This window comes from Anguilla rostrata, chromosome 1 (assembly GCF_018555375.3).
Source record: "Anguilla rostrata isolate EN2019 chromosome 1, ASM1855537v3, whole genome shotgun sequence".
Taxonomy (NCBI): domain Eukaryota; kingdom Metazoa; phylum Chordata; class Actinopteri; order Anguilliformes; family Anguillidae; genus Anguilla; species Anguilla rostrata.
In genome coordinates, this window is record NC_057933.1 from 76,827,763 (window position 1) to 76,849,189 (window position 21,427).

The following is a 21,427-nucleotide window of genomic DNA, read 5'->3' on the forward strand; positions in this document are numbered from 1 at the left end:
CTTTGTGGTCCATGTTCTTTTCTTATTTTCTGGATGTATTTGACTAGTGTGTACTCATTATTTTTCTGTTCGCTGGTTTGAAGAGAACCGCATTGAATTATCGATTCTATGCGTGTGTGACTATGTATTTTACGAAAACACAGATGTTCTCCTCACAAACACGTCGTTCTACATCACTGTGCTACACACTGTCACCACACGCGCCGAAGCCTTTATTTTGACAGTCGTAGGAGGTTTTGCTTTAACTGTCGTAAGACAGTTGTCACGCAGAAATGACCAAAGCTTTGAACACCATGACTAAGCAGTGTTAGACAATGGAGACTCCTGTTCACGGAATGACCCTAGAGGAACAACTGTAGAGTTAGCTCTTTCTCCGAGGAGATGCACAGACCCAAATATGATACCCCCCCTTCTTGAATTCCCCTTCTGTGGGTTACCAATGTGATCACACAATCTGTCCTGTTTTTTTTTCTTCTTTCTTTCTTGTTTTATAGCTGCAGTTTCCTAATCTTTGGTTGTTGAAAATGTATTGTAAGTTCTTCCATCATCTCCCTCTAAAAACTACGCTTTATCAAAAACGCAGATTTGTGTTACCTTAGTTTATTTTTATTGTTTTGCTCTTCATTTTTCACTTGTAGTTTCATTCCCCTGACCAGGGTGCTCATATTTTTCAGCAGTTTTGACCCCACTGATTTCAACTGCCAGTTTGCGGAATCGATTTAAAAATGCGATCGTGTTCTGAAGGATTCGTTTTTCACGTAGCACATTATAGGAAATGAAAGAATTTTAGTTGATCGAACTGATTAAAAGATAATGGATTATGGCAGGCACAGCAATCTCTGACAAAGTGTGGCTTAAGGGGGGAAAGTCATCCCCACACAACATTTAAAATGCTTGAATGCGAACGAGCATAGGAAGTGCGGCCCCAGTTCCGAGTCTGAAAACCCCCTGAATTCTGGTTTTGCTTGTTCGGGTTTAAATCGCGTGCGGAGGCAGAGAGGGCTCTGTCTGTCTGTCGGGTTCCTGGGGAATGTCCCTGGGGAGTGAGAGAGGGGTTTCAGAGTCCCCGTCGACCTGAGTTTCCCCGTTTGAGCAACCTCGTTCAGCGTGCTCTCGCGTGGGAGGCTAGAGCGCCGCGGTGCACTTGACGCTCTTGCGTAACCGGAACTGCACACTTCGATCTTCCAGGGGTTGTTATGGAAGGGTGTTGTCTTGTTGTTGTCGTTTACTTTAATAAACAGTAATTTTACAGCGGCGATCTCAAACTCCGGTCCTGGTGCGCTAGAGTGTCTTCTCTTTTTGGGCGTGTTACAGACATTAAGTGCTTATTTGAAGTAATTTATGGGATAAAGACACACCTTGTTCCCATGACCTAAGTTGACTGCTGCCTATTGAATGGGGAACCACAATGAGTAGTTCCGACACTGCGGTCCTCCAGGCATGGAATTTGAGATCCTTGTTTTACAGACCGTGATTTTGAATCGGCCGTGTCACAATAGTGCGAGATAAAAAAAATAATAATTGTGTATTATTCATTTGTTTTTTTTTATAGACTTGGGAATGTACTGTTTCATTGGCCTTGTTTTAGATTATTTGGGGGATTTTGCCAGTCTGTATGAAGGATTATTAGCAATGTATCTGATGAGAGGCAAGCAGACAGAACAGCCTTATGAAAAGGCAGATGGTCATCTGTCTGCCTCGTGAATGGTAGTGGAACATGGCCGCGGGTGTTCTCAAGTAGTGGCCAGCGTATTTCAAAGGAGTCGTGAGTGTTCTTGTGGAAAAAGAGTATCTTACAGGTGTCGCGAGTGTTCAAAAAGAGTCGCGAGCATTTTAAAGGAGTCATGGGTGTTCTAGAAGAGTGCTCTAGAACAGACGTGAGAGTAAATTCACAGGAGTAGCTTGAAGAAGCTGCGAGTGTTCCATACAATTTGCACGTTCCGGTGTCATTTAGAGCTGGAATCTAGAACATGGGCATGTGACATACATTCTCAATTATAATTTGCGATGATTCACAGTTACCATAAGGGCGGTGGGCCCCACCCTGAATTTGTCAGCAATTCCTTTAATCTGACAGTCCAATCACAGTTGTCAGTTTAGGGATTATGTGATTTTGCTACAGAACCACTCCCCCATACTATAAACACATTAGCTGAACTGAAAGCATGCATTCCGTGTTGCAAAGCATGTATCATTCGATATCACTGTGGTTCAGTTGCACCAGATCTCCCTGTCATTGCCTGTCAAGTATTTTGAGGAAAAATTTGCTTTATGTTTGTTGAGATAAGAGAAAATAAAATGACTCCACAAAAAGAAAAAAAAAATCAACAAGTCTGGTGGAAAAATAAAATTACAATCCTTTCTTGACTCATGCATGGAAACATGAGCTGCACTTTCTCTTTCTCTCGCTCTAAAAAAGAAAGAAAGAATAAAGTGTTTTATTCTTGCTCATCAGTGAGTTTGTAAGGAGACGATGTCAAGTTCTCGGCCTTGGCGAGGATGCGAGCTGGTACTACGCAGAGAGCTGGTACTACATGTAGTACGGCTTTGTGCCCATAGATGGCACTGTTTAGACTTTCCGGTTACACCGATGTGAACAAAAAGAGATAAATATTTTTATGTGTAGCTGACTAAATTTTGACCCCCCAGTAATGTTATTTTTTATTTTTTATTTTGATTTGAGAAGATAATGTAATTGTAAATGTTTCAGTCCCAAACTACGTTGCCCACTCATGTTGGACTTAACGTAGCAGCTGAGTTGAGTCCCTCAGTTATTTCTTTTAACTGGGAAAAACAATTAGATTACTATGCACATTCCAAAGTGTGCATTTCCAGTATTCTGTGTGTGTGTATGAGAGAGAGAGAGAGAGAGAGAGAGAGAGAGAGAGGTTGTTCGTATGAGTGCCTGAGAATGAGTGTGAATGAGTTATTGAGAGATAATAAGTGTGAGTGAGTGACTGAGAATTAATGTGTGAGTGATTTAGTGAGAGAGTGCTTTTGTGTGTGTGGGTATGAATGAGAGACAGAGAGAGATTAATTGTTCTGGGTTATTTGAGGGAGACTGTGTATGGGTGAGTGGTGTGTGTGCGTGTGTGTGTGTGTGCGTGTGCGTGTTTGCGTGTGAGTGGGGGCGGGCCAAACTGCAGTTCTCCACAGAGCAGGAGGAAGTGAGTGTGTACATACAGAGAGAAGAAACACAGTGACTGCCACACACACACACAAACGCACGCATACACACACAGAAACATGCATACACACACGCACACACAAATGCCAGAGCACACACAAACACACACACGCATGCACGTGCACACACAGGAACACACATGCATGCAGAAGTGCACGCACTGAGACACAGACACGCATGCTGATGCATGCGAACACTGAGTCGTGCAAGTGCATGCGCACAAACGCGTACAGGGGGCACATGCCTACCCCCGACCACACAAAAAGCACACAGCCACATACGCGCACAGGTGCTCACGTTTCCTGTACGCATTCACACGCAGACGCGCGCGCAGATAAACGCAGTCTAAAAAAAAAAAGACAGGAACAACGCTGCCTTCCTGCTTTAGGAAACATAAAGCATCTTATACACCATGTCGAATGTTAAAAAGTTGAAGGTCACCCGCTCACCTGTGCGGCTTTTACTCATTGCTTATTCAAGTGGACAAGCGGCTCCGCATCTAATTTGCCTCGCCGGCGATTTCTAGGTCATGTTTTCCGATGGATATGACACCCATAAAAGAGAGCTGGTCTGACATCCTGCGCATGATCTGTTCTGTTTGCTCCGTGACCAGTTTTCCACCCGCCTAGTTTGGCGTCAGGTGCGAGAACTCCTATCTGAAGGATAGAACGAATTTAGACTTTTTTATGCTTGTATGTTTGCGTATGTGTGCGCGCGCACATGCATGTGTGTGTTTCAGGATTCACAGCAAAAACACCCCAGGGGGAGCTACGAAGACATATTAATTGCATGCTTATATTGTTCTTATTTTACTTACATATTAAATTTCCCATAAATAACTTCCTCTGTTAAGTTTTGCAGTCTGAATCTGAGATGCAGAAAGGTATTTTGGAAGTGGGAGGGATATACTGTCTGAATATTATAAAACTTGCTCCACTGAAACACGCTTGGTAAAATGTCTGTTTAAAGCAGACACGTTACTCGATATGGGCCGGTGTGGGTGCAGGTCTTTCGCCCAGCGTTGAGGCACTCGAATCAACGAATAAACGAATCACGGTCTTCAATCAAGACTTTAGCACTGGCCTAAAACGAAACCTCACTCAAAGTTAAACAAAAAGGTAGAGCAGAATATTATGATAGAGAAATATCTTTCTTTTTTTCTTTTTTTTGTTGTGCCAAAAAGTGATTGTTAGATAGATTGTGATGTTGTCACATTAGGAATGTGCTTGGGTGCATCTGTGACATCACCTTTGACGGCTAGCTAAATAAGATCTACCACAGACAACAAGACAATACATATTTTATGGCAGAAGGAGGCGAGGAATTATAAACACTCGAGCTATTTCATGTCCACAGCACACCGAGTGCGAGACACAGACAACAGCAACCCTGCCTTTTAATTGGTCATTCTGGGAGGTCTGGTCCTTGTTTCAGCTTCGGGGTCCACGGACCATCAACACGCCCAAAGATAATTCACCTCCAAAGCCTCGGTTATGTTCACTCAGCAGAAAATATAGATGATGATCCCCTACAAGTCTGGACAAAAATCATGCACAAAAGTTATGTTATTTCAGCCGACATACTGAGATTATTAAAGTTATTATTAAAGTTATTATTTAAACATTTAGCAGACACATTTTAGCCGAAGAGACCTACAGATGGTTTATTGAACATAGTTAGAAGAGCTAAAGAGAAGTAAAAAAAAAAAAAAGGATCAGCGTCATCAGGACGATGCATACCATTAGACCAGCGAACAAAGGGAGAGAAGGGTTAGGTTTTTGTGTCATTTTATTAACCCTTTAAGGTGTGTGAGATCACAAATATGTGATGAGAGTGTTCTTGACTGAACATTCTAATGCCTGCATAACAATTGCTACTGCCTATCGAAAGCAACAGGGTTCCAGAACACTGAATTAGGACCTTGAAGGAAAAAAAAACCCGCTCTTCAAAAGAGTTAAGCATTAATTGAGGTGCAATCTGAAAAGGTGGGGGTTTTAAGTCTCTTTTGGAAAAAGCAGCTAGGGAGGCCAGCTGCCCAGGGCTCACAGAGACAGGACAGCCTGCTGGCCAGGGAGGGGGGTTGGGGGGGCAGGTCTGTCATTGCCACTGTATGAAGTACGTGAGGAGACACACAGTGGACCCTGTTCATGTCTGTGGAGGTCAGGAAGTCAAAGACACATTCCAGGCTGCTGTGATACAGAGGAGCTCCTGGGTGTACACTCCAGGTGAGCTTGTGTGTGTGTGTGTGTGTGCCTGTGACTTTCAGAGCTGCGCACAGGTGTGTGTGTGTGTGTGTGCGCACGCGCGTGTGTGTCCATTCATGCATGTGCCTGTGTGTCGTGCAGTGCTGCATGAGGTGTGGGGGTTCCGCTGTGATGATGTGTGCGTTGTGTTGTGTGTGGTTGAGAGTGTGTGCGTGTATGTGTGAGTGTGCATGTATGTGTGCGTGTGTGTGTGTGTGTGTGTGGGTGTGCGCGCGTGTGCATGTATGTGTGTGTGTGTGTGTGTGTGTGTGGGTGTGCGCGCGCGTGTGCATGTATGTGTGTGTGTGAGAGAGTGTGTACGTGTATGTGTGAGTGTGTGTGTGTGAGTGTGTGTGTGTGTGTAAGTGCAGTGCAGAGTGAGTCTGAGAGAAGCCCAGCTCCCCTTTCTCCCCAGCAGGTGAGACACACACCCCCTCCCTTGAGGTAACCCGAGCACTACAGGCTGAGGATAATTTATTTCATTCATAAAAGAGAATTTAAAAAAATCTGTTTCAACAGCCGAGTCACGGGGTCTTATGAAAAAGGTTAAAAAAAAAGAATTCCCAAAGAACAACAAAAAAAGGTTTTTCATGCTATCCTCAATCTTTTTCACTTTTTCTTTTTTTTTGGCCGGTTTGTGTGTCCAGGTAACAGAATATGCACCTTTCGGGAAAGGATTTTTTTTTGTTGGTTTTTTTAAAACCCCAAAGCTTTCAAGGTATCTTTTTTCGTTGTTTGTGAACTGAAGCCGCTAAATGTAGCACTCGCAGCGACAGTGATATCCAGGGAGCTGCTCCGTGCCGGACAATCAGCGTTCCGTGGCCAGAATCCCGAAGAACATTCCGGAACCTTGAGAGTGCGTTCCATCTTCTGTGATGATGATGACTAGAAGTGTTTTTTTTTTTTTTAGAGAAGTGCATTTTGTGGCCGTACTCTTTTTTTATCAACCAGAACGTCTATGCCATACAAACCCCCATGACTATGGTGTAGGCCAGGGGTGGCCAACCCAGGTCCTGGAGAGCCGCAGGGTCTGCTGGCTTTTGTTTTTACTCGGCACTTAATAGATCAATTAAAGCAGTTGATTACATAGTTAACTCACCTCACCTGGTTTATTTTGTGTAAGTGGTTGTTGTATTTAAGGTCAAAACAAAAACCCGCAGACCCTGCGGCTCCCCAGGACCGGAGTTGGCCACCCCTGGTGTAGGCGTTTAAGGGGGTTTGTTGGACAGGCTAATGAAGTCTTTGTATTAAAGTGAACCTCCGATCAGGTCTCAGTACTTACATACAGCATTCCAGTGCACAGCATCATGCAAAACAGGGGTCTGTGGGTTTAATTATTCAATTTAAATCTCTGTCACAAACACACGTACACACGCTCACGCACACACTCCATCTCTCACTCCCCCCTCTCTCTCTTTCACACACACACACACATTCATGAACTCCGTCTCTCACAACCCCCTCTTTCCCTCTGTCTCTCTCACACACGTACACATATGTGCACACACACATGCACACCTATATGCACACACTCCGTCTCTCTCTCCCTCTTTCACACACATTTACGCTCTCTCTCTCACACACACACACACACACACAGATTGGGGGGGGGGGGGGGTGCTGAGAGCTGGTTGGGTGTTCTTGGGTAAACTGGGGGATCGCCAGTGGTGCTGGGCTGGGATAGGCCATCGCTCCCGTTTACGGTTCCACTCCCACAGGGAGAGATAAACGCAATAGCGCTGGCTTTTGATGCGCAGCGCGAGCTCGCCTGGACCTCGTCAGACCAGAAAAACCAGCTAGCGTAGGAACTACAGCGCAGCCGTCGTACAGTAGAACACAGTGGTGTTGCAACCTTGCGTGGTACTGCTCTCTCGGGAACAGAAATCTTTTTTTAAGGTTTTGATTTCCCCGTTTCTTTCTTTTTTTTTTCTTTTTAAAGCGTCGTTTTGTCTGTTCGGTTCACGCTGAACTCTTAAATCTCCTTAACGTCTTCCTCCTATTCCTTCGGTCCCTCTACTTGTACCTGACATTCACTTTGCTGGCTGGACTATGCCTTCTTGTGTGGCGGCAGCTGGGGATCGGCCAGGTTGCGGAGTCTCACCTGGGAAGGTGTGATGCAGACGAGTCCGCGGGGGCGCACAGGTTAGTCAACTAGCAGAGCAACCCGACTCTCTTTCACTGTCGTCTCGCTTTCCTAAATCCGTGGCCGGTGCTTTGGTGAATTTAAACCTCACAGCCCTTCGCGCTCGCGCTCTCTTGTTCGCTCGGGAGTCTTGACGAGCCGCGGTGACAACCAGGTAGGATAAGCCTCGGCTACGGCCGAATACCTGGCATTCCACAGCGATCCTCGCGTTTTTTCGATTGGGGTTGTAGGGCTGTTATTGACACGGTGAATTCTGCTGAAAGCAAGAGTCCAGTCGCAATGAGATTCGCCCTAAAATTCAGTTTAGTTTGGCGTGTGCACGGGTTTGCCGCGCTCCCTAAAGCGGTTCGACGCACACGGTGGAAGGGGTGATCCGCGCATTGCTGAGATGAGCACAGATTTAGACGTTCCAAACCAAGCCTTATTCATTTTCAACCAGTTTCAAGGAACCGTAATAGAAACTATTTTCGTAATAAATGCAGACGTATTTAAACAACAAGTAAATCAAGTATAGCCAACCTGTGGCAGTGCACATGTCTTATATGTATAAATTCATAATTAGGCTGAATGTCATAATGTAGCCTGTTAACGTAGGCTATTGCCAAATTCTGTATAGGCTAGCTACATTTTTATCATTCCAGTTCAAAACAAACAGCAAATATACACGTTGCACGCAGTAATATGTCCAGTTTTAATTCAACTCTAAAAGAGAGTCCATATGATCCAGAGTGTGACCATATGTAGCCTACTCTGTAATAGTTGATTTAACACTGGACATTTTACTGTGTATAGATATCAATACAAATAATCACAGAGGAGAATGTATAAGTGTGGATTACTTCTTGGTGGTGTTTTTATTTAATTTTGAGACTAAGGGGAACAGAGGGCGCACAGGTCAGATAGAGGGGGAGCAGGTGTGGCTATTCGCCACACTGAATAGAGAGTTGGTGGAAAAGGTGAGAAGAAAAACTGAATTCTGAATTCTTCAAAAACTGCATTCTTTTGAAAGCTGTTTGACATATCTGAGTGTGTTATGGTGCTTTTAAAAATGGCCTAGTCTGAGGAACCTTTGACACAAAGGCCCACAGAAGGAACGGTGATGTAACTGCAACTCGTAAGGACGGCAGTGGACAATTTAGCTAACCGATACAATGATTTAATACAAGCAGCGAAAAACACCTGGTCGTCTTTGGCCCAGAGTCACCATCATAAAAAAGGAAAGAAATTCCCTTTCTTATGATCTGTGCTCCCTAAAAATACATCTTGGCTGAGTCGATAACAAAAGGACTGTTAACAGTTTATAGTTCTGACGATTATCATCAGTTTTATTCGTTATTTTCTGTTCTTTTGCAACGAGCTGGCGGTCGCTTCGGTTCTCGTTATCCCCGTGGAAAACACACGGTAGCTGCCTTCAGTTGCGTTTTATTAGCAATTCATTCAGGCAACTTCTGCGTGATATATTACATTGGAAAAGATATTGTTTCTTTACATTAGCGCAATAAAACCAGATGCGGGCAGAAGTACTGACTGGCATGTTGGCAAAAAAACCACTGGCCAATCACAGCTTGGGAAAACAATTGCCTTCCAAGTTACAGTTCCCACCATTTTCCTCCGGCGGATGACAGCGTTTCACTAATCAACTAGAGGGGGATCAGTACAAACCCTTATAAAGTGCGTAAATATCCCTGTAATTACACCAGGGCCACGTGTATATTTGAGGAACTACTGAGTCTCTGTTGGTATTTTTTTGGTAGGCCTATCATCCAGACATAACTGATCTTTCATCACTTTTTTTTTTTTTTTGGTCTTCGATGTTGCCTGTCCAAGACAAATTGTCCTTGGGTGATCAGTCCAAGGCTGAAAATGATGTCATAGTTGGGGGGTTTCAGTGCATATGCTCAGATTATGCTCTTTGCTGCAGAGGGGATGTAGCTCAGTGGTAGAGCGCATGCTTTGCATGTATGAGGCCCCGGGTTCAATCCCCGGCATCTCCATGGTTGAATATTTATGTTTATAATGGTATAATGGTAGGGCACGGTGTACAGTGGCAGTCTGCTGCTGATGTACCCTTAAGCAAGGTACTTAACCTTGCTTTAGTATATTTATCCAGCTGTATAAATGGATGAAATGTAAAGGTGGTGTAAATCGCTGTGGATTAGAGCATCTGCTAAAAAAAAAAAGCCTCTAATGTAATGTTTGGGGTGTACAAGTCTGAATTGTGACACATACATTTTCAAAGAAAATTTTGTCTTCCAATGAAATTTGTCAAAGATTTGGTGAATGAGTATGTGTTGTGTGTGTGTGTGTGTGTGTGTGCACGTGTACGTGTGTTTGGGAAATTGTCAAACAAACAGTTTGAGCCAAACTCGGTCTGAACGTCAGTCCTTTCATTCAGCTGCTTTCCGATCCAGAAAAACCGCTCAGTTGATACCCAGATGAGTATAAGGAAAGTTTACCTTTTACAGATTTTACTGAGGCCTGTGCTTAAAGGCCAAGTGAGACTGTTTGATGGATGTGACTGTTCTGGCCCTTTTCACTGCAGCTTTATCTGTAGATTTACCTGTGCATCACTCACCTTACCCCCTGTAGTTTTATCTGTAAGTTTACCTGTGCAATACTCACCTTCCCCCGTGTAGTTTTAACTGTAGATTTACCTGTGCTACACTAACCTTTCCCCCTGTAGTTATAATTTAATTCTACCTGTGCTATATTCACCTTTCATCCTGAACTTTTCCCTATGAGTCTACCACTGCCGTACTCACTCCTGTGGTTATAACAGTGCCGTTACTGTGGGCAGGCACGTCTCACTGAGTGAGTGAGTGACTGAGCGAGTGAGAGGCTGCCCTGTTTCTGAGTTAATTTCATGGGGGAACACTGGTCACTTTTCCAGAGAGACAAAGGGGGGTTGTTTTGCTGCTCAAATGAGGAAAAAAAAAAATGTCTCAAGGCTTATATGATGTGCAGCCACTAGTATTGTATCTGTGTTTGGTCATGGTAATTTTATTAAATGGACTGTTGTGGTGTAATGTTTATTTTTTTGTTCATAATTCATTCCTTCTTTCTTTTGTTATCAAGAATTCTGTATTAGTGTTGTGATTTGTGCTTTAATGCTTTTCCTGCCCAGAGACCTCTGATTGAAATTAGCTGTGAAGCTAACTGTGGTACATCGGTTGCGATGGGCCCTTGTTAAATAAAATGATAAAGTAAAAGTAAAGGGAAATTCCTCAAATTTGATTCAAATTATTCATTGTTTTAAAACATAAAAAATTGTGTTTACCTGAAGCAAAACAATTATAAGCAGCCTGAAACCCAAGAGGCCAATCTTTGTTAAAATATTGATTCTGTGTAAAAAAATAAAATAATAAAATGAGTAAAGTGAGTAAACACTAAGGAAATAAGGGAGTGTGAATGGGTATATTTGGTTTATGCGGGTTTTTCCAGGCAAGGTCATTTGTTAGATCCAGAGCCAAGATACCCTCTTTGTCTCTTTGTCCAGTGACAAAATAAATCACACTGCATTCGGCTGTTTGAATTCGATGACTCACGCTGTCATTACGTAAACACACACAGAAGAGCTGTCGCAGGTGTTCCTAAATTGTTTGCTTTTGTTATTATTTAATGTTGAACCAACAGAGATATCATTGTGGGAGTGATGGATCACCACATGCAGAAAATTGCAGGACAGATTAGGCTCTTGTTCATTGAAGGAAGACCCCCCGCCCCCCTCTCTCTCTCTCTCTGTTACACTGGCAAGGTTAAAAATGCGATAGAAATATGTAAAAATTAACACACTGGGAATACATGCTCAATAATTAGATTGATCACATGGAATGATTCATTCAGTGGGTGGCCAGCTCGGTGACACAGTAGCTAGAATTGTTGCCTCTAAAGAAGGAGCCCCCCCACGCACAATCCAAAAGACACACGTCAGGTTAGGCATTCCTCTGCCATTGCCCTTAACCAAGGCACTGGCCACAGAACCGGAGTTGGTCCCTGGGTGTTGCACTGTGGCTGCCCACTGCCTTGAACGGTAAATACATTCTAAACAGGTTACAGCATTATATTTGAAATGGAATATAGACTACTAAAAATATGTTGAAATAAACATATTTTATCAAGATATTTCAAAACGTAATTATAGAAGTTATACTAAACGTGGATATATGGGAAAATATACACATTATCACTTCCTTTAGATAAGCCGCTATATTGTTTTTGAACATACACTGGTGTGGAATATATTACAGTCAAAGCAATTTCCGTTAATGTTCGTTCGCACGTCAGTAATGAGTAACATATTTGAAACTGGTGGCACACGGCACACAATCACCATAGCAACCATCGGAGCACAACTGTGCTACCAGATGTTCAATGGAGCAGCGATAACTTTACAAACTTTCGTGTAGGCTATAAAAGAGGCATACACGTACTTTTTTTTATCAGAATATATGCCATTACACACATATTTTACTGCTTTATTTGATGCCGCTGTTAAACAGTTGGCCCACAGCAAGGCGCCGTTAAAATGTTTTGAATAACAGGAATGTATGGTCTTAGATCTTGCAACTACTCAACGTCAGTGTCCATACATGTCATGTTTTCACACAGACCGTAGAACAGATTAATCAGTCGTTTTGCGCAGGTAGCTCTCTAAAGGCTAAGCGGTTCTTCACGAATGGAAGAGACAGCTCCTTCCGCGCATGTGCAATCATTTTGAGTCATCCGCCGCCTCATTCCTGTTGTTTGTGCGTTGGTTTAGTTACCGCGTTCATCACGATTGGCTTCGTGGGTGTTGTGCTTGGCACGCTGGGCTGGTACGTGCTAGCACGGTCATGTATCGTCACTCAGGCACTTTAATTTTTGCATTTAGCAGACGCTCATATTCGGAGCAACCTACGCGGTTCATAGGCTGTTATTTAAAATACAATAAATTTACACAGCTGGATATTTTTACTGAAGCGATTCGGGTTTGGTAGCCTACTTTCCTCGGGGGTACAACAGCCATACCCACCTGTGACCCTACAACCTCAGAGGTGCTAACTCTTCGCTAAACGAATTGCGGCCTATGGACTTCCTTCGCTCAGCGTGTAAAAATTGCTGTAATGAAATTTGTGGCTTTGATTTCTGGTCGCAAAGTCATTCGAATGTAATCAGCAGCTAGTTCAAGGGTATTCATAACCCTTTTTCCCTCTTGTTCCTCTCTTTTTGTATATTTGGTGTGCACTGGCCGAGGAAGTTATAAAGATCCTGTTCCGTGTTTCATAGTTTTTCTGCTTTCTTTATAGCCGATGCCAATTTTGTGCTCTTTTAAAGCACCTGCCATGATGACGCCACGACGGGAATCACAGGTCCCGGGAACTTGTTAGAAGCTCAAGGGCGTCCACTGCGGTTATTTATTTATTTATTTATTTATGTTTTTAAACATCGTTCAGCTACATCAGCAATGCTAGATCAGAGTCCTGTTGTACCGAGTGTTTTGAGTAGCCTACTGTATTGCAGGGCGGTGGTTAGGAGCATTAACTTAGATAACCTTTAGGGCTATCTTTGGTTGTGCTACTGCGCAACCAAAATTGTGAGGTTGCGTGCGTCTGCAACGCGCGCTGGGCCCAATTGATTCTGTACACGAGACTTGACATTTAAATTTTTAAAGTTGACGTGCTTTCTCTGTGCAAACCGTTTATGCTGATGTGTGCTTTATAAACTTTAATTCCATTTTATTTGCATAGCACTATTTATTTATTTTTACAAAGGCCTTTGTTGTAAAACAGCTTCGCAGAGCTCCAGGCCTGAATCTGAAACCCCCTAAGTGTACTCTTAGGGTGACAGTGACAATGAAACACTCCCTGGCTGGTAGTAGGAAGAAATCTTGAGCCAAACCTGCCTTGGTGTGGGAACCCATCTGCTGCTGACTGGTACTGGCTAAAGGTGCAGTGTGTCAATTTGGAGAAACGAGCGACAGAGCTAGATTAAAAGTAAAAAAAATGTCCCACCCCCTCCCCTTAGCTCTCCCTCCAAAGCCCTGCCCTCCAAACACATGTATGTACACTTCCTGACATCTGAGTACTAGAGAGAAAAGTCAGAGGACGAGTGCGTCTAATTCCCAGGCAGAAAATAAGACACATAACATCCTCATAATGAACTTAAATAATGCACTTTACTAAACGCATCTGGAACTGGAGTTTGCGATTTTTTTCTTTCTTTTTTTGTGTGCCTGTAGAGGGATGAGAGAGAAACAGGCAGTCAGGTCAAAGAGAGCAGGCCTCTTTATTAACAATATAACATTGCGAGGACCGTGAGCAAGTTTATATATAATAAGTCTGTCAAACAATAGTCTGAATGATACCCTCCGCGATTGTCCTAGTTGTACAATCTAGACTTGAACAGCGCACTCAGCAGATCCAGAATTTAGATTAAAAATTTAAGAAAAAATTAAGATGAGTAATGCCATGCCGTAAAGAAAAGCGAGACAGATTTGTGTTAGAACTCTAGTGCTGTCATTGCAGTTGCTTTGGGACGATATCGTTGGCGATTAATTTTCAGGAGTGGTAAAACTAGGTTTTGTGGTTAATTTGATGATGCATGCTGCGGTCCCGCCTTCAGCATGTCCCGTGACAGAGGCGTTTCTTTTTAGGAACGTTTCTTTCACAATTCACGAGTCAGTGTCCTAGAACTCCGTTGCTTTCCATTACCGGTAGTGGTTAGAATTAATAGAACAATCAGCATTAGAATGTTCAGTTAAGAACATTCTAATCACATATTTGTGATCTCACACCTTAAAGGCTTAAGAACATTATCTAGAACAAACTGTGGGGTCGGGGACTGGACTGGGACAGACCCTGAGGTTCTCTGGGACTAGGGATAGGGACCCCTGCATTATAGGGTCATGAGAAGAACTGAGATGGGGTCAGATGGGTTCCTCACATGAGGACAAACTTCCCCCTTTATTATTAACAATTTTCCAAAATGCAGTCCCACCAGTCACATTTAAAAACCGTACGGAGTAAATCCACCGTGCTACCTGTGCACAGCTACAAGTGACTGATATACATGGTGGTGTTGACAAATGGTAAAAGAATTTTACTTTACTTCCGAATTTGAAAACATGATGGGCCACATTCATTTTAAAAAGGGGCGGAGTCACAGAAAAATGCGTTTGCCATTGGAGTCCGGCTGTGGCCGGGAACAGTTTGCAGGCTGCTGCTCTGATACATTAAACAAGCTGAGCGGATTCCTTAGCTTCCTCGGGCCTCTAAGCCAGTAAGGCTCTTTTGACTTAGCGTAGCGGTGACAAACCCTTTTTCCTGGAAATCTACCATCCTGTAGGTTTACATATGAACCCAGACGTGGCACACCTGACTCTACCAATTAGCAGCTCGACAAGATCTCTAGCCGTTGGACAAGGTGTGCTTTGTTAGGGCTGGAGTGAAAACGTACAGGACGGTAGATCTCCAGGAACAGGGTTGGGCAGCCCTGCTCTATCCGTTGGATGAGGTGTGGCTTTGTTAGGATTTGGAGTGAAAACCAACAGGATGGTAGATCTCCAGGAACAGAGTTTGGCAGCCCTGGTCTAGCTGTTGAATGAGAAACCCTACAGGAGAGTAGATATCTGATGCTGTTCCACACGCACACTGGTATCTGATGCTGTTCCACACACACACTGGTATCTCATACTGTTCCACACGCACACTGGTATCTGATGCTGTTGCACACACACACTGGTATCTGATACTGTTCCACACACACACTGGTATCTCATACTGTTCCACACGCACACTGGTATCTGATGCTGTTCCACACACACTGGTATCTGATACTGTTCCACACACACACTGGTATCTGATGCTGTTCCACACGCACACTGGTATCTGATGCTGTTCCACACGCACACTGGTATCTGATGCTGTTCCACACGCACACTGGTATCTGATACTGTTCCACACGCACACTGGTATCTGATACTGTTGCACACGCACACTGGTATCTGATACTGTTCCACACGCACACTGGTATCTGATACTGTTCCACACGTACACTAGTATCTGATACTGTTCCACACGCACACTGGTATCTGATACTGTTGCACACGCACACTCATTTTTAGATTTCCCAGCGCCTCTTTAGGGCTTGTCTTTGATCTCATATTTCTCACGGTGTGAAAAGTCTGGACCTGCCTTCTCTGATTCTGACCCTGGGGCGAGCAGAAGCATTTACTTAACAACACACATGCTCAGGCGGTGCCGGGACACCTTATTTCCTGATTTTTTTTTTAGATGTTTTAAAATTAATTTTCCAATAGGCGTTGCCTTAAAGTGGCACATGAAAGGAACTGTATGGGTGTTGGTGTAGAACTGGAGGTAAGGGACGGATGCTTGTCTGGCAGTTGCAGAGAAGAGCTTTGAAAGAAAATAGACGATCAGTTTGTACTCAGCCTCCTCACAATCAGAGGTTAGTTTGATAACTGGAGGGGGGGGGGGGGGTTGTAGGCTAGAGACAGGTGCCCTGTCTGGCTTGGCTTTTTCAGATCACATCATTTAAGTGATCTTACGTGATTACTTGCTGATACAAAACATTTTACAGTTAGGGCTAATTGAACCAGGGTTAACTGGCGCACATATAAATGTGTACACACACTGGGCGTCCAGAAGCAGAATGCCTCACCCCTAGTGTTACTGTGACGGGTACAGAATGAGCTGTTCAAAATCAGGTCCTGTTACGCACAGTTGTCTTTCTACAGTACGGGAGCAAGTTCGCCTCCCGCGAGAACAGGTAACCTGAGGTAGCCCAAATATAAAACTGCACAGAACCAGAGCCCTTGCAGAAACACCATGCTATCCAATGCCCTCTGTGATACAGTCACCCGCTGCACAAAATTCCCAGACAATTAACCCTTTGGAAAAGTAGTTTTAAGGAATGTTTTCAAAAGTCCTGGTTCTAGAACTCCCTTGCCCGGCAGTGATTGTGACATCAGAATTGGAATGTTCTTAACTGAACATTCTAATCACGTATTTGTGATCGTTTACACGTTAAAGGGTTAATGAACCGCTTTTCAGGTTTCTGCACTGCGCATGATGAATTTTTCTTAAGTGACTTTGTATGTAGGCGCGTATCAATCGATTGATGATTGATTCATTAATTGATTAATTTATCGATCGGCCAGTCTGTTCTCTTTCACTCTTACCCTGTCTCATTATGTTCCCTGTTTCCTCCCAGCCTGCTGCTGATGATGATGATGATGATGAGCACTGACAGCCGTTATTATGATGATGAGCATGGACAGACGTTGTTATGTATTTGTTCTTTCATCCTTCGCTTGGTGATGACCTGTATTCTGTATTCCCTGCGGCTTCGACATTACAGCAATGCTGCAGAATTACTGTAAAAGCAGCGCTAGTCTTGATTATCTAAGATCAGGTGTTTTCTAACGACCTGGTTCTAATGCATACTGTGCTTCTGCTGTCCTAGACATTCCTAAAGATGAAATCTGCAACTTTCTCCACCTCCACCACCAACACCACCCAGTCTCCGGCCACTACAAAGTCCAAAGAGAACATTCTCATCCAGAGTATGTGTCCCTGACACTGTGTGTGTCGGTATGTGTGTGCCTGTGTGTGTGTGCATGTGTGTGTATGTGAGTGTGTGCATGTGTGTGTATGTGAGTGTGCATGTGTGTGTGCGTATGGGTCTGTGCGTGTGTGTGGGTCTGTGTGTTTGTGTGTGTGTGCGTGTGTATGTGTGTATTTTTGTATCTTTTTCACTCAGATTTTCGAAACAAACTTATAGGCTGTAACTGCCCTTCAAAGACAAAAGGTCAATTAATTCACAGAGGACACAGAGAATAGATCAATGTGAATTTGTCATAAGGGATGGTATGAAATTATTTCTGTAGTATTGTTGTCAAATTTGGGTTTGTTATTAGACATATTTTACCCCTTATAGGCACCAATTTACATTTACTAACTATTTAAAATAAACATATTTTGCATCAACATTCAGACCAAAGTCCATGTTATTTATACAATTTTACATTAATTGGGTTTATATTTTTAGTTTGAAATTTTTCAGGCATCTCCAGCAGTCAATTTATTTTTTACTGGAGTCTAATCTAGTATTTAGTGACATAATTTAATTGTCTAAACTTTTGTCATATTATATTTGACCCATGCCTGGTTGTACACTTTAAATAATGTTTCACTGGACTAACCTAATTTTTTTTCTTTAATTTTTTCGCCAGTATTTTTATTTATTTTCTCAATCGAAAATATTTTAGTTAATTTGAATTAACCAAAAAAAATTATCAAACGAGAAAACCTAAAACATATAGATGTAACAAACTTAAGTTAAATTTTTGGTTTATCCAATGAAGCTATTTTTTTCTCAGTGTAATATAACATTTCCGGATGAACCAGGTTATTTATTTATTTATTTATTTATTTATTTTTGTCTCACCATGACATTTCTGTGTGTTCCAGGCTCTGGGGCCATGATTGCAGTCATAGTCATTGGGATCATCATTATACTCACAATATTGCTGATCATACTGAAGACCTACCACAGGTCTGGCAACATATTCAACCACATTCCACAGGAATTCCTAAATGACTTTGGCAATGGTTCGAATGACACGAGCTCATTATTATTATCATTAGTTTTTGCCAAAGAAGAGATGTGATTTTAAAATTGTTTTTAAATTGTTACGTTAAAATTGATGTGCTCTGCGATACAAATTTTTCTTAGGGCTAACCGTTGTGAAATAAAATCAAATTCAGAAAGGAAACTTTCATTCTGTCAGCAAAACACATTCGCACATTTCCTTCCTTTTTAAAGTGTGTTTCCTTTTTTCTTCTTTGCAACAGGTGTACCAAAACGTCTCGCGTGTTGCGGGGTGGGCCCAAGAGTCGTACAAAGTCCTCCTCCACCGTTCATACCAACATGCACTTTGGACCACGCGGCCCCAACTCGCAGTCCAGCAGCGTCGCACAAGCGCGCAGCACTATGGGAAACGGCTTCCAGCTTCCACGAGCCGAAGTACCCAACCATGCCCAAAACAGTATGGAGCAGCTCAGTACGATTAGCGATTCCACGGTGGTGACCATACACAATGCCCCGCCGCTGGAGAACACATAGCGAGGCTCCGGGATCAGACGAGACATTTGGTAGAGACGTAAAAAAATAGCTGGAATGGACCAGCGTTGAAAGACGCTAAACACTACGGGCGGCCCCGACGCGCACATCCTGCGCAGGGAATCTCGACTTCTCCGCTCCACTGAGGATTTGCTGCTAGAAGAGACGCGACCCCTGTTGATGCAGCATCATCAATCGGCGATGTGTCAAATCCTTGGTCACAAGTATGGCCGCCTAGATTGGGAAAAACAAGACATTATAGACCAAGAACAGAACCCATCCATTTTTTTTTACTTGTGTAAATACTCCCTTTGCAAGTTGAAGGGAACGCAGTGCGTTAGCTCAGACAGGCTGTATAAACTATGTTCAGAAGCTGAATGACTGAAATGTATCAGAAGTAGACCTATCAACAATGCGTTGGATTTCTTGACAACAAATACCTTTTCCATTCTTTTGTGCATCTGTCAGCTGATGCTCTCTCTTGTTTTGCTCTTTGAAATGTCGTCCCATTGTTTAAAAAAAATGCTAAGGAATGTTTTTCCGGGTTGTTGCTAACAAAGAATAAAAAATAAAAATGCAAAAAGAGGAGATTCGAAAATTCCTCGGCACGGACGCGCTCAAATTGAACATTTGGGTAAAGTCGACGGCTCTGTGCTCACCAGTGTTGAGAAATCGTATTCCAGTTATTGTCTTACATTCAACTTAAAGCATTTGCATTTGATTTGCCTTTTCTGAGAATCCGTGTACACCACATGTGCCTTGTTTATTAGTAGCTCGTTATTTTAGGCCTGTGTCCTGACATTGCTTTCGTGCCTGTGCATATCCACCACACGGATGGTCACGTGACCATGCTGTTTCAGACCAGTCCAGGTGAGGGAACATCAGGAGTGCCTAGACAGGAGCTCATCCATTGAAATTCAAACATTTGACTCTGTTGCCACATATTTAACAAAGAAAACAAGGACACAATGTGCCATTGACGCTAAGCACCATTCAGCTACTTTGAGTGCTAATAGCGCTCCCTTGTGGAGAAGTGACTGAGTTACATGCCAGGTCCACGAGGTGCTTTGCATCTAATAAAAACGAGTTCAGGCCATTTTGTGAATGTACTGTCTAAATTATTTTGATCTAAGCACCATCCTTCGTCTTATAACTAAAGGCTGAAAAATAAGCAAAGCACTGTTCCATTTAAAATGCATTTTCCTTTTTGGATTCACTGCCGTAGGGTAGCCTTACTGTAATGGCCTGACTGAAAACTGAGGCTTGGAAATGGCAGTTCCCCCCTAACTGACCCGCACCCTTGTGGTGGCGTTTAATATTTTGGGTACATAAGGCTGTGTTGAGGAAGTACCGTCAGTGAAGGCATTTAGCTGTTTAAATGTCTAGCCTTGCCTTTAATGAAAACACTGTGTGAATGAATGAATGTTTGCAAAAAAAAACTAATTTCCCCCACAGAATGCAACTCAATGAAATAATGTCAAACGGAAACACAAAATGGCTGCATACACACCATACAGTTGTGATTAGCTTGGTGGTAATAAAATGGTTTCCCCAAACCATACAGAGGAGTGCACGTGCTTCATAATAAACAGCACTGTGCTGCTGGTGTACAGATGTGTGTTTTCGTATTAACGGAACATTTTAAAACTTGGTCTAATGAAACAATGGTATTTTCTCCTTGAGAGCGCTGTAGAATGCACACAAATTGTACATTCAAGAAGAGTGGAAATTGCACATTATATCATTGAGCTGTATATGCAGCTGTAGCACTTAGATTACATTTAAGCACACAGCAGACACTCATCCAGGGGAGTCCACGTTCATGTACAGCCCAGTAATACAGCTGGATGTTTTTTTTTTTGTATCCTAAAATTCAGGTTTAGCGGGCCTACTCTGCTTCTGGATATCACCAACAGCTGGAAATCGAACATTCAGCATTTGATTTACAAGCCCATTTCCCTAACCACCATACTGGTCCGTTTTACTTTTCAGTGCTGATTTGGAGCAAGTACACCAACGGTTCTAGTCTACTTTTTGTGAGAACAAATGGCTTGTAGTTCATCTGGGTGTACAGTAGGGGTCATTACACACGCACCAGGCTGATCTTCCTCTCGGCAGCAACAATGTTTTTGGGTTCAAAACCATCGCTGAACTTTCATTGGTCAATGGAGTGGTTCTCAACATATACATATACATGGTTCTCAACCTCGATCCTAGGTGCCCTCTGTGTATGCTGGTTTTGTTCCAACCACGACTGCAATCCCAGAATTTTAAATAGATGTTAATTCGTCTTAATTATGGGTTTTTCATGTTTAGGGGAGATTATTTACCCCCTTAAGCCACATTTGAAAGCTTCTTAAAATTCTGGAAGCGCAACTGCGTTTAGAACAAGTCACTGGGTCAGCGTACTCTGACACCCGAAACATTCGAAAACGCTACTGGTTGTTCCGTTTCTCTTGAGCTCGTTATTCAACTGAACGAGACGCGAGATTTTTTACTTAAAACTTTGAAAAAATCTGAGACTATGTTGTCTACAGTAAATAACAGTAAGATGAACTGTAACGTTACCTAAACACTTAGTGTAATTACATGGACCTCAGACAGATTACAAAATACTTACGGAAGATTATGACAGGTGAGAAAATGATTATTTAGAATATATGAAACATTACATTACAACGAATGCACTATTTCGAAGAAACACACCGAGCAGAAACGTCAGAAAAGGTCAGT

General features: G+C 42.9%; 1 protein-coding gene and 1 non-coding gene across 2 annotated transcripts; both read left to right on the plus strand.

Annotated features, from left to right (window-relative positions):
* Positions 1–7,177: 7,177 nt before the first annotated feature.
* On the plus strand, positions 7,178–19,280 carry ncmap (non-compact myelin associated protein). The gene is made up of 4 exons (XM_064302192.1): positions 7,178–7,572; positions 17,036–17,135; positions 18,043–18,127; positions 18,427–19,280. The coding sequence occupies exons 2-4, from the start codon at positions 17,048–17,050 to the stop codon at positions 18,695–18,697; spliced, it is 444 nt and encodes a 147-aa protein (XP_064158262.1). The 5' UTR covers positions 7,178–7,572; positions 17,036–17,047; the 3' UTR covers positions 18,698–19,280.
* trnaa-ugc (transfer RNA alanine (anticodon UGC)) lies at positions 9,496–9,567 on the plus strand. Its single transcript has one exon. It is a non-coding gene; the product is annotated as a tRNA-Ala (tRNA).
* Positions 19,281–21,427: the final 2,147 nt, after the last annotated feature.